We start from the raw sequence: 12,560 nt of genomic DNA on the forward strand, positions 1-12,560 counted from the left end.
ATCGGGAATTCCTATTTTACGGAGAATAGGGAGATATGGAAGAAAATTTCTCTCTATTAACAAAGCAAGGTTTCTACCCATCTTCGTCCCTAACCCTAGCCTTTCTTGCTCATTTTTTATGTTCAACAATATATTATATTTTTGCTTATGAAATATTATCATATAGTTTTTTAATATGGAATAATTTTTTTTTTTTAGAATACATATGAGATGGAAAACGAATTATTAGAGAACATAATCCTCGTGAATTTACTATAAGAAATTCCTATCGCTTCGTCTTTATTATATAAAAATAAATTGAGAATTTCATGAGATAAGAATTGAAATAGAAAGCCAGAAATCTACAGCGAAGAGACCAATACTACTAATTATAGTTAGTCAACACGGAGAGAATATAGGTAACAAAAAAAGCTCAAATGGGTGAGAAGCAAATTCAATTCACCCAACAATTCCCAATCCTTTTGGGAGACATTCCTAATATAAGCAAAGAAAACAGACATTCTTGACTGTTAGGAAGACAACAAAAAAGAACAGCAAGGAAAAAGCGAAGAAAATAACTGCAAAAATTGATTGGAAAGCGAAGGCTTTTCAAGAACAAATACAATGAGAAACCATGGAAGAACAGAAAAGGAAGCTTATACACAAAATTTTCTTCTGTGATTTCTGTTTGGAGGAAAAGAAAAAGAAAAAGAAAGAGAAAGAGCAAAACAATGGAAGATTTTGGTATCATGTCTGGGTTGGTGGCCGTGCAGTTTGTGTATGCAGGGAACTCTGTTTTCATGAGCTTTCTCATGTCTTTAAGCATTGATCCATTAACTCTCATCATCTTCACAACCTTCTTCACTTTTCTCATTGTCTCTCCCGTTGCTCTTTATTTCGAAAGGTTCGCCTTCTCTCTCGTTCGATAACGATTTTGTTTTTTTGCTCGATAAAACCACGTTTTAAATGGTTATCAAACGAGGCTTTGTTCACGGGTTTTGCAGGTCGAATTGGCCTACGAAACTTAGTCTAAAGTTGATATCTCAGATTCTTCTCATATCCTTTGGAGGGTAAGCAAGAATTCTCAATTTTCATGCCATTTTTAGGTTCTTTAGCTATGAAATGTGCTTGAATTATTGTAACATTTGCAGGGTTACATTGTTTCAGTCCCTTTTTCTTAAAGGAATACAGCTAACTTCGCCGTCAGTAGCGACTGCCATGCCGAATCTCGCCCCGGGACTCATTTTTGTTATTGCTTGGATCTTTAGGTACATCGAATTAACTTTCTATTTGTTATCGAGTTTTTTCGTGTTCGATAATAAGAGACAGTTTCATTGATGCAGATTAGAAAAAGTTCGGCTAAGTTGTATCTATAGCAAGATCAAGATTTTAGGTACATTTCTCTGTGTGATAGGCGCATTCACCATGAGTATAATGCACAGCACTTTGTCGGATGCAGCTGCAAATGTCGGACGACGTCCGGCGGATCAAGCGTTTGATGAACAAAAGATCGTCGGTTGTGTGTATCTCATCTCGGCGGTAGTCGTTTTATCTAGCGTAGTTGTTCTTCAGGTATGTCAACTATTATTGCACATATCTTGCGACGATGGACGAGATCCACTTTTCGAAATTTTGAATCATGTGATGATCGACAGGCATCGACACTAGGAGATTTCCCGACACCGATGTCGTTGTGTGCAATAACGTCGCTCGTTGGAGTGCTCATAACCATAGTTATACACATAGCTCTATATCAGAAACTTGAAATTGGTTGGTCATATCTGAGTGTTGAAAAATTGATAGCCTATTGTGTTCTAGTAAGCAGCATTCAATTCTGTGGTATTTTAAGATCATTCTTAGTACATATTGGGTGCATATTGATGTATGTTTTTACAAATGTTGGTGACGAGAAGAGCGGAACCGTTAGCGGGGCTTGCGTGAGCTTCAACGGGTGGGCGATGAAGAAACGAGGGCCCGTTTTGGTGTCGATGTTTAGTCCGATTGGAACCGTTTGCTCACTCGTTCTCTCAGTTTTCACTTTGGGAGAACCCATCAACATTGGAAGGTAAATTGTTACCGTTTTTCTTCATTGTCGTTATCGTTGTCGCCGTCATCGTGGTTAAGCAAGCGTTTGGAGCATAATGTTCATATTTGGCTATCGTTGCAGCCTTGTTGGTATGTTCCTCATGTTCACCGGCCTCTACTTCGTGCTATGGGCGAAACGGAAGGAAGGTTACGCCAACCGAAACCGCCCCGAGAGTGAGTTCGACATCGACGAGCCTCTTTTAAGTTGAATTTGAATGAAATACGTGATATCTTTTGTGTTAGGCATAGAAACATTCACAGATTTTTGTGTGAAAAAGCTTTAGATTCTGAATGAAACAATCTCAGAATGAAGAGTTCCAACATTTTGATCATTAACTTTTGCAGAAGCTTGATCACCTTTGGATGTTTTGTAAGAAGATCAGTTCAGCAACACATCAGAGTTTTTTTTTTTTTTTTTTTTTTTTTTTTTTTTTTTTTTTTTTTTTTTTTTTTTTTTTTTTTTTTTTTTTTTATGGAATATGGAATGAATTTTTTCAGTGAAATTGTAATTATTTTTCACTTTTTTAGAATATAAATGCAAATCTCACCGACTTTGTTATATATTCAACATGACGTTTTCTTATTTAAATGTGAAATATAAGAAAATAAAACAACAAAATATTTCATTCTCGTTCATGCGTGGTTCACGAGTGATAAATGTGAAAGTTAATAATATGATTGAACTTTTGATCATGCAACGGATGTTAACTGCTCTACACTTTTTGTTCTTACTGATATGTCGGAAAATGTAAATGGGTTGAACATGAATCATGACGTTCATTTGTAGTGAGACATAAAATCGCGAATTGGGCTCGAGATCCTTTCATGCATATAGTTCTATTTTGGGTCGTTATTTGGGACTTGTTAGAATATAGCATTGAATAATAAGCTCAGTTACCTTGATAGTAGGTTAAACAATTACAAACATGTGTAAATGCTATTTGAACCCTAAATGTAATCCAAAAATGTCTAAACCTATCCATAATTGTTATAGAATACACATATACGCCTTACTACTCACAAAATCTACTTATACATGCTTAAAACAATCACGAACCATTCATATTGTGGACACAGAAAAGTTTGCAGAAACGAAGGGGAAGAAAATGGAAGATGTTTAAATGTCCATATTTGTGGTAAGTGTTTGGTTCAATAGCAACTGAGGTACAAAGATTTTATTATTGTTGAAGATTGCTGGGACGAGTCCCACGATTAATTTAGTAAGCAAAGAATAGTATCTCTATTGGTCTGAGGTCTTACGAGAAGCTCAAGCCAAAACTAATCAATAAAAAAAAAAATATAAAAAATATATTAATGAATTTGGTTGCTTTGATCTAAGAAGACTCACGCTTGAGTTTGATACATATTTTTATATATTTTTTATTATTATTTTTTTAGACATATATCTAAGTATATTTCAATTAAAATATTTTATATATTTTTTATTTTAATTTTGTTGTATTTTTTATTTTTGTTATATATTATATCTTCAAATTAATTGCATAGCTAAATATATTTTAATTAAAATATTTTTATACATTTTTTATTTTTGTTTTATATTATATCTTTAAATTAATCCAATTCAACCTAAAAATGGAAGGTTTTTTATATTATAATTTATATATATTTTTATTGGACTCGACCCAACTTAACTCTGGACTATTATATCCGGCTTAAACGCTGCTTTACAAACCCGTAATAAGGGCACAATAGGAATACGGAAAATACTCGATTTAAAATTAGTTGCCGAAAGTCCATGAAACCTAAAATTGTAAATAACTTCAAAATACAAATAAAAATGTGAAAAATGAATTAAAATAAAATAGCAAACGCAGGCTTGTCAGTTTTCCGATTGTTTCAGAGAACAAGGAAAAAGAAAACCTACAAGAAATCGATGCTGTGATTCGCATGCCATGGCTATGGAGATTTTGGCATTGCACTGGAAGAACGGCATGAGAACGAGCAGCATAAGCTCGAGTTTTAAGACCTAATTCAATCAGCGGCGGAGCAACGGCGGTGTAAACATATGTTGTCGGCGTTGGTTCGGCCAGGTAGTCTGAACTCCGAAGAACGATGATGAGAATTGAGGTTGATTGAAGCTTATTATTTTTGGCCGGAGAGGAAGGGGATAGTTGAAATTAGGTTAGGCTTATTGATTCTGGAGAGTCGAGGTCGGCGAACAGAGCATTTTGGACTCGAGGTAAGTGATGAAGTTTTGTTTTCAGAATGATTAATAGCTATATGTGATGTAATTGAATTCAGCGCTGGGATGGAGTGCTGTCATTTCGGTGAGTTTGATGAAATTGGGGGTTGGGAGTGGAAAATTTAGCTGAAGGGTACTTGAATCTAACGACGCTAGCAAGTTGGTGACATTCTTGCATAGGAAAGCATTGTAGAGTCTTAAAGGCTATCTAAACTTCTTGTACATATATTTTCTTTTCTTTCCACAGTAACATATATTAGACTATACGCTAGTGTTTCACTTGAATTTCCGTTTCCTATCAGAAGCACCTTTATTAGAAGCTTCATCAAGTTTGAGCTCTGAAACGGAAGGTTTGGATGGTGATGTTACTAAAGGTTCTGAAATTATAGAGATGAAGCTATCAAACTTGGATGATGAGATGCACAACCGTGTCACTGGAGATCCTGAGAAGGACGAGGATATTGTGCAGGAAATAACAGACTCGTATATGAGAACATGTGGGAAAGAACTTCAGAAAAGTGGGTCAAAAAATCCTAAGAAAAATAAAGAGGCCTTAAACATGCAACCGGATATTGAGGTTGGTCAGGTCCAAGATAATACATCAAGTACAGGGACTAATACTAATGATATTACTACACAAGAACTTAGTTGTAAACCACCTCGGAAACCCTCAGTAGACTTAGAAGATAAAGATGCAGATGCAATTTGTATGCGTACAAGGGCTCGCTATTCACTTGCTAATTTCACACTTGATGAACTTGAAAATTTTCTACAAGAAACTGATGATGAGGATGACCTTCAAAATGTTGATGATGAAGAAGAGTACAGAAAATTTCTTGTTGCAGTGTTGCAGGATGCAGATGTTGACAGCAAAAGTCAAGAAAATGAGACTGTTGAAGATGAAGATGAGGACAATGATGCTGACTTTGAGATAGAACTTGAAGAGGCGCTTGAGAGTGATGTTGATGAAGTTACAAGAGACTTAACCCAAAAGGAGAATAACAGAGCTGTAAGACGACCAGAAACTAGACAGAATAAGCGTTTAAAGGCCTCTGTTCAAAATAGCAAAAGACATTTAGGACAGGCCAAGCGGCCATTGCGACCACTCTTGCCAATATTGCCAAATGAACCTATAGCTTCTTTTTCCCCTCACGATGGAAAAACCTTAGCAACTTGGAATTCTTCTACTTCTCGGTCTTCTGTGAATCAGGATAACTTAATAAATGGTTTTGCACCAAATCAAATTGGTCAATTATACTGTTTGATTCACGAGCATGTGCAACTTCTTGTTCAAGTATTTTCAATATGTATATGTGATTCTTCACGACAACATATTGCCTCCCAGGTACATGGATTAATCTCTGAGATGCTTCATAAACGCAATGAAGTATTGACATGGAAAAAGGTTCCATTTCCTAGCATTTGCTTTGACCTTCCATGTGTTTATTCGCCGATGCCAGATGAAGTACCCAATAGTAGTTTCCAAGTGCAAAGAACATTAGAATCAAATAACTTTTGCAATGGACAAATGGTGTGCTCTGCTCAACAAACTTATCAAAGGGTTGCCTCTCAAACAAGTTACGATAAAGGGCATGATTCTGCTTCTAGTAGACATATAGTCGAAGGCTCAAGTTGGGCACCATTTCTAAGTGGTCCAGTACTATCTACGCTGGATGTAGCTCCGCTGAACTTAGCTGGAAGCTATTTGGATGATGTTTACACTGGTAAACCATATTCTTTAGTGCTCTAAGATGTTCAGTAAAATATTTAGTTTCAACATTTTAATGTTATGATAATTTTCTGATGTTTCTAACTGCATTTTACATTATTATTGGGTTGGAATGTATCCCAGTTATTCAAGAATATCGAAGACGTCGTTTGGAATCAACATTAGATACACCCTTAGAAAGAGAACCACTTTTCCCCCTCCCCAGTCTTCATGCATTTCCTGGAGTTAATTGTGAAGTTACACCTGGAAGCAATTCCTCATCTGTCAACACAATATCACTTTCTCCCAGTCAACAGCCACCTAAGAAGACATTGGCAGCTACACTTGTTGAAAGCACCAAGAAGCAGTCTGTTGCCATGGTTCTAAAGGACATTGCAAAGTTAGCCCAGCAATTCTTCCCTTTATTCAACCCAACATTATTTCCTCATAAGCCACCCCCTGCTGCAGTGGTTAATCGAGTTCTTTTTACTGATGCAGAGGATGAGTAAGTTACTTTCTATGTAATGGAAGTTCATTTCTTTCTCTCCTAATATTGCTCACTTTCTTGCTCCAGTTCCCTGGTTGCTGCTTGTATTTTGGTCTGAACTTCACAGAGAGATGTTTTTTTTTTTCCAGGGCAGATTTAAAAAACCACCCATGAACTATAGTGATTGTTGTAATTTCACCCTTAAACTTGTAATTGTAAAACCAAAACCCTTTCTTATGTGTAAATAAAAATTCATTATGGGTTGTCTCTTATCTTATCCAAGAAAAGGAAGGCAAAAAATAAAAAAGAATTGACTGGTGATGATTTAGATGGATAAGTTGTAGATGCATCTTGGAATAAGTTCAACTTGTAGATAAATTATATGAATGTGCAAGATAAAATCCTATCATAGTCTGTTTTATCTTACTTTTTTCTGCTTGCACATTTTATTACATCAAGTGTGACCTTGATATGCTTGGTTTCTATAACTCACCCTTACTATACTCCAGTCCTCCATCATTTGCCCCTATGTTTGATGCCTACTGTACTACATTTGACATTCTTCAATCTATAAACGTACAAATTATAGTTTAAATTTTTATTATTTAGTTGCTCCTAAAACATGTACAGAAACATGGTGGATATACCTGGATAATGAATACAAATGGGAATAGGTATAGTGTAAAAGGAAAGGGAGAAAGAGACCAAAAATAATATTTTAAATTGGACATTTTGAATTAGGTGATAAGATAAAGAAAAATAGTTAAACCAATTAATTAGTGTTTTTGGGTCGGTTTAGGTTTTAATATGTGAAGAACCAGGAGGATGTCACAAACATAATTGTCTAGATTGGAATTTGGCCATTTGGGTAATTCTTTTAAAAACTTTGTTTAGACTATAGTTTGTTATTGTGTGATCTTCCTTTTAATGTTATCACGTTTTAGTTCTCTAACTTGTCCGAAAGAAATGATTTTGAATGAAAATTGCAAATATACATAAATTCCCAAACTGTAAACTCACACAATGATGAACTCCTGTGCATGTCATGACTCATTGCCCGTGTTTGTTGTTGAGTCATATGCAGATTGTTAGCCCTAGGATTGATGGAATATAATACAGATTGGAAGGCTATTCAACAGCGATTTCTGCCTTGCAAATCTAGGCATCAGGTAGTTTGTGCTATAAGTTTTTATCTTTTCGTCTACTGTGTGCTTATTTGTTTATTTATTTTTATTTGGGTGGGTGGGTGGGGGGGCTGTNNGGGGGGGGGGAGAGGTTGCATTGTTGGTTGTGATGCGTATAATCGTTCAAGTTTGAACTTCTCCCCACTTAAAAAAAATTCAAATGGGCCTGAGTGTGACTGTACTGGAATTGCATGACTGTTAGTTTTGTGGTTCTAAGAATATAGTTACCTGAAAAACAACATAGTGATTTTGTTTGTCCAAAGTAGTGACCATGAAATTACGTTCTCCTCTGGTGGTTAGCATGAAAATACAAATCATTATTTGAAAATAGCTATGGTAGAGCTGAATAATTCTTTTGTAGTGTGGTACTGAATTATGTGTTTTTTCTCCTTTTATTATTTATTTATTTATTTATTTTTGCATAAGTCATTCTAAATCAGTACATGTACTTTTTCCTCATTTTCTGATATTCATTTTGCAGATTTTTGTTAGGCAGAAAAATCGATGCTCTTCAAAAGCACCAGAAAATCCAATCAAGGTATGTTACTATCTTCTGTATGGAGAATTAGATGTATGCTTTTACCTGAAACTTATCTAGATTGTAAAAGAAGTTACTCTTCTAGGCCTCCTTGATTTTTTAAACTTTTTGCATGTCTTCCATGCATTCTGCAACTGTCTCAGATAGTTGATAACGGTATTGAATAAAGAGGTCTTGATGGAAAAATGGAAAAAGGTATGGGCATCGTCATGCCAATTCTTGTTTCTTTGTATGAAAAATAGATCCAGGGGGACATTAGGTGCTTATCGCTCACATTCCTCACCCATACTCATCACCCCCACTCACCTCCAATATATCTTTTACCCGATCAGTAAATCTTTGTTTAAAAAATTGGTCGAAAGTGATTTCTCTCTTCCTTAGCTATTCGGTTTTGGGTTTAAATTTAGCAAAAACTTCATTGATTGGGATAAATGTTGAAGAGGTTTGAGTTTTAATGTAGCCAAAACTTGGTTGATTAGTATAAATATTGAAGACTTGGTGGTGGCTGATTAGGCGGCTGGTTTAGGGTGCAGAGCTAGGAGTCTCCCCATAACATATTTGGGCTTTCCTTTAGGAGGTAAACACCGGTCTCTGGAGTTCTGGATGCCTGGGGTTGACAAGTTGAAGAATAAAATTACCAAATGGAAAAATCAATGATTTCCAAGGGAGGAAGTCTTTTTTTCATTTCTTCAGTTCTTATTGGCTTGCCTTTGTACTTCTTCTCCCTTCTTAAAGCTCCAAGAGGAATCATAAAAGACACGAAGACGTTGATTATTGACTTTTTTTTGGTATTGGGGAGAGTTTAAAGCTGGTAATCATCTTTTGATTTGGAACACCGCCTCCGTATTTCTTCACCATGGAGGTCTTGGGATTGGCTCTCTCAAGCACAGAAATTCAGCCCTTCTCACTAATGGTGTCTGCATTCCTCTGTTCAAAAGGAAGCCCTTTGGAGGCAGGTGGTGGCTAGTATTTATGGGGAAGAGCCTTTTGGGTGGCTGGCTTTTCCTCCTTTGGGAAGTTCAAAGAATCATTTGTGGTTCGATATTGCGAAGCTGGTGCCATTATATGAGAGATTTATAAATTTCAAAGCAGGCAATGGTAAGCGGATCAGATTCTGGAAGGACAATTGGCTTGGGTGTTCCCGTCGTAAAGATTAGTTTCCTGACATTTGTAATATATCTTCGAAGCAAGATGCTATAGTGGCTTAATGTTGGGATGAGGCGCAGGGAACTTCACTTGGGCATTGGAAGAGGAGTATATGATAGAGAATTTCAGGCTGGGTTACTTCTTATAGAAAAATTGTAAGCCTTTTGTATGGACCAATAAGAAGATAAAATTAGCTGATCTCTGGACTCGGGACTTTCTTTTTCCACGAAGTCTTTCTTCCTAAATTTAGCTGGCTCTAGATGGCATTGAAATGTTTGTTGACTAAGATGATTTGGGACTTTAGAATCCGGATGAAATTTAAAAGTTCAAACACCCATGAAACACTTCAGAAAAAGTATCCTAGCAGTGCCCTATGCCCCTCTATTTGCTCTTTGTTTGTTGAATGAAGAATCCTTGAACCGCATTTTTTCAATTGCCTCATTGCTTGATAGGGCTGGGAAAAATCATTAAATCTTGTTGAGGTGCAAATTTGTTTCCCAAAGTAGGTGGATGGGTCATTGTTGAATCTCTGGGGTGCTGGAAGTCGTAAGGAAAGTCTAGAATCCTTTGGATGTTTGCCTCAAGGGCGCTTTTGTTTAGCTTTTGGTTGGAATGGAATAGAAGGATTTTCAAAGATAAGTCTACTCCCTTGGATTTTTATTGGGATTATGTACAATTAAATGCTTCATGGTGGTGTCATAGCTTTATCAAATTATTCTGTAGCTACCTTTTCACTCTTGTTTTTAATGACTGGAAAGGTCTTTTTAAGTAGCTCTTTGGGTGAGGGTTCTCTCTTCCCCTAGCCCTTGGTTGTCTTTCTTTACATTTTGAATATATTCTGTTGGTTTCTTGTAAAAAGAATGCTGATGTCGTGCTTCTTATGATGAAAATATGACCAAAACAAAGCTGAAAAGCTGGTGCCAGTTCCTAAAGATCTTTGAACAAGCTTTCAGGCTTAGCATAAACTTGCTCAAATCCAGCCTTGTTGTGGTCAATATTGTCAAAGATCAAACGATGAATTTTGCTTTATCATTAGGCTGCAGTGATGAATCTCTCCCCATCTCTATCCTCGGCCTGGCTCTAGGAGGAAAAATTCCTCCCTCTCTTTCTGGGACCTAGTAGTTGAGGAAGTTAGGAGCAAGTTTGCTAAGTGGATGGACTGTCCTATCTCTCAAAGGGGAAAAGGCTTACTAGCATGCTCCTATATTTCTTGAAATAAGAAATAAAAATTTTCATTGAAGAAATGGAAAGAGACTAATGCTCAAAGATACAAATTTCATGTAGAAGTTAAAAGAAGAAAAGTATTAAAAAAAAAGGAAAACAGTTATGAAGGAAGAATGGAAGAATGCAAATTATAACAAATATCATGTCAAGAGAAATCATCAAAATGATTGAAAAACAACCACCAAGCAGAACCCTTAAAACAAAATCCTAGCATGCTCGTATATTAGCTTTGCATTCATCACATTCTGGGAAAAATCCTAGGCAAAATCCTCCGCGATTCCATCTGGGAAGGTGCTATTAATGGAGGAGGAAGTGGCCTACTGAGCTGGGTTAAAGTGAGATATTCTCAAGAGGATGAATCCCTGTGGAAAACCATCATCAAAAGCAAATTTGGGCAGTTGGTTAGTGCTTGGTTTCCTGATCAGTCTACGGAAAAAAGCCACTTATAGCCCTTAGCCAAACCAGATTTCTTATTAAGGAGAAGACCTATTTTAAATTTGGAAATGGAAAGAAATTAGTTTCTGGGAAGACCTTTGGATCCTCTCGCCTGCTGAGTACCTTTTTGCCTTCCAATGTAGTCTATTGCAAATTCAAAGGTCTATACAGTTGATAATTGCTGGCCTGAATCTAAAAAAGTTTGAAATCTTCAGTAGAGAAGAGGTGGAAGAATGGGCGAACCTCACTGTTTTTCTCCAAAATTTGCATCTTCGGAGCCACATATTCTATCTGTTGGCTTCCAATCCCAAATGGAACGTTCTTGGTGATATCAGTTATTTCCATTCTTCTATCTGGCTCCTGTCTTTGTATGAAAGCAGCCAGACCACCCGATTGTTTTTTCAATTCTGGGGGGTGGCATGGAAGCTTCCACCATCGTGCCAGGCCTCTTAAATTGTGTTCCAGTATTCTAGTGGTCTACGGTATTGTTGGATGCATAAATGTCTCACCTCTTGTTATGTGGCACAATTTCTTTGAACATATAAATAAATGTTATTCCGAGAGCAAAGAATCAAATTGGTTACAGGACACTTTTACACCATGAAAAGAAACTTCTGATTTAGTTATGTTTTGGTGTTTCTTGATGGAGTACTCTCTCAAATATCTTTTTTCATTAATCTATTTTGAGATTCAAGTTTTCTTACCATATCCAAAAAATATTCTAGTCAATTGGATAGTAATACAACACACTTGGCTAGATGGGAAGTTTCCTTTGTCTTCTCTTCTATTAACTGTCTTGTTGAATGACGTCTTCAATTTCTTTTTTATCATAATCAAGAATTGAAAGTTGATTGAAGACAGTTTCTTCTTGCAGGCAGTTCGGAAGATGAAGACATCACCTTTGACAGTGGAGGAGGTAGCACGCATTCAGGAGGTTTTGACCAAAAGCTTTGTGAAATAATTTATATAGTTTTTCATTTGATAAGTGCCTTTTTAACTTAACCTATGACCTAATTTCTCAGGGGCTTAAAATTTACAAATCTGATTGGATGTCTGTATGGAAATTTGTTGTCCCATATAGAGATCCATCACTATTGCCCCGGCAATGGCGCACTGCCCTTGGAATTCAGAAGTCTTATAAACAAGATCCAGAAAAAAAGGAAAAGCGACGTTTATATGAATCAACAAGAAGAAAACTGAAGGCTGCAAATCTTGTAAGTTGGCCAAGATCCAGAAAAAGAGGGTTTTCTCCTTCTCTGGAACCATTTACAAAAACTACTTTGCACACTTGATGCAATTATTTCTAGGGTATCTTAATGTGAATTGTAGTTGTCAATTTGGCTGATGATATCCTATTAGTTATTCCTCTGTTTAAAATTCATTGATGGCCTTTTTAAATGCATTCTAATGAGATAAGACAATTTCACGATCATTAAGACTCCAATTGCTTACAGTATTAAAAAATTAAGTCTCATGCTGCTTGAATGTCTCCTAGTACAATTTTCATTTATACAACCTCCGTTGAGGAAAAAAATAGATAAGAAAGTGGGTGGTGGGGGGGGGGGGGGGGA

General features: G+C 36.3%; 2 protein-coding genes across 8 annotated transcripts in view; both read left to right on the plus strand.

The window, feature by feature from the left end:
* The first annotated feature begins 610 nt into the window (after positions 1–610).
* Positions 611–2,396, plus strand: LOC111498520 (WAT1-related protein At5g47470-like). The gene is made up of 7 exons (XM_023149810.1): positions 611–883; positions 984–1,049; positions 1,131–1,247; positions 1,323–1,551; positions 1,635–1,796; positions 1,893–2,044; positions 2,147–2,396. Exons 1-7 carry the CDS (start codon positions 711–713, stop codon positions 2,271–2,273), a joined length of 1,026 nt encoding a protein of 341 aa, XP_023005578.1. The 5' UTR covers positions 611–710; the 3' UTR covers positions 2,274–2,396.
* Positions 2,397–3,873: 1,477 nt separating this feature from the next.
* The window catches only part of LOC111498326, an 18,183-nt gene continuing 9,496 nt past the window's right edge, over positions 3,874–12,560 (plus strand). For all 7 annotated transcript variants that reach the window (XM_023149495.1, XM_023149497.1, XM_023149500.1 and 4 more), the window contains exons 1-7: positions 3,874–4,264; positions 4,570–5,991; positions 6,120–6,480; positions 7,547–7,631; positions 8,128–8,184; positions 11,864–11,923; positions 12,012–12,203. In XM_023149495.1, coding sequence (XP_023005263.1) covers positions 4,659–5,991; positions 6,120–6,480; positions 7,547–7,631; positions 8,128–8,184; positions 11,864–11,923; positions 12,012–12,203 — 2,088 coding nt within the window. In that variant the 5' untranslated portion in view covers positions 3,874–4,264; positions 4,570–4,658. The remainder of the gene's footprint in view (positions 4,265–4,569; positions 5,992–6,119; positions 6,481–7,546; positions 7,632–8,127; positions 8,185–11,863; positions 11,924–12,011; positions 12,204–12,560) is intronic.

This window comes from Cucurbita maxima, unplaced genomic scaffold (assembly GCF_002738345.1).
Source record: "Cucurbita maxima cultivar Rimu unplaced genomic scaffold, Cmax_1.0 Cma_Scf00025, whole genome shotgun sequence".
Taxonomy (NCBI): domain Eukaryota; kingdom Viridiplantae; phylum Streptophyta; class Magnoliopsida; order Cucurbitales; family Cucurbitaceae; genus Cucurbita; species Cucurbita maxima.

Excerpts from the sequence above, each read along its gene's own strand:
- LOC111498520 (XM_023149810.1), top strand. The coding sequence starts at position 711 with ATGGAAGATTTTGGTATCATGTCTGGGTTGGTGGCCGTGCAGTTTGTG. Across the intron at positions 1,050-1,130 it reads CTTCTCATATCCTTTGGAGG|GGTTACATTGTTTCAGTCCC; the intron begins GTAAGCAAGAAT and ends TAACATTTGCAG. Across the intron at positions 2,045-2,146 it reads GAACCCATCAACATTGGAAG|CCTTGTTGGTATGTTCCTCA; the intron begins GTAAATTGTTAC and ends CTATCGTTGCAG.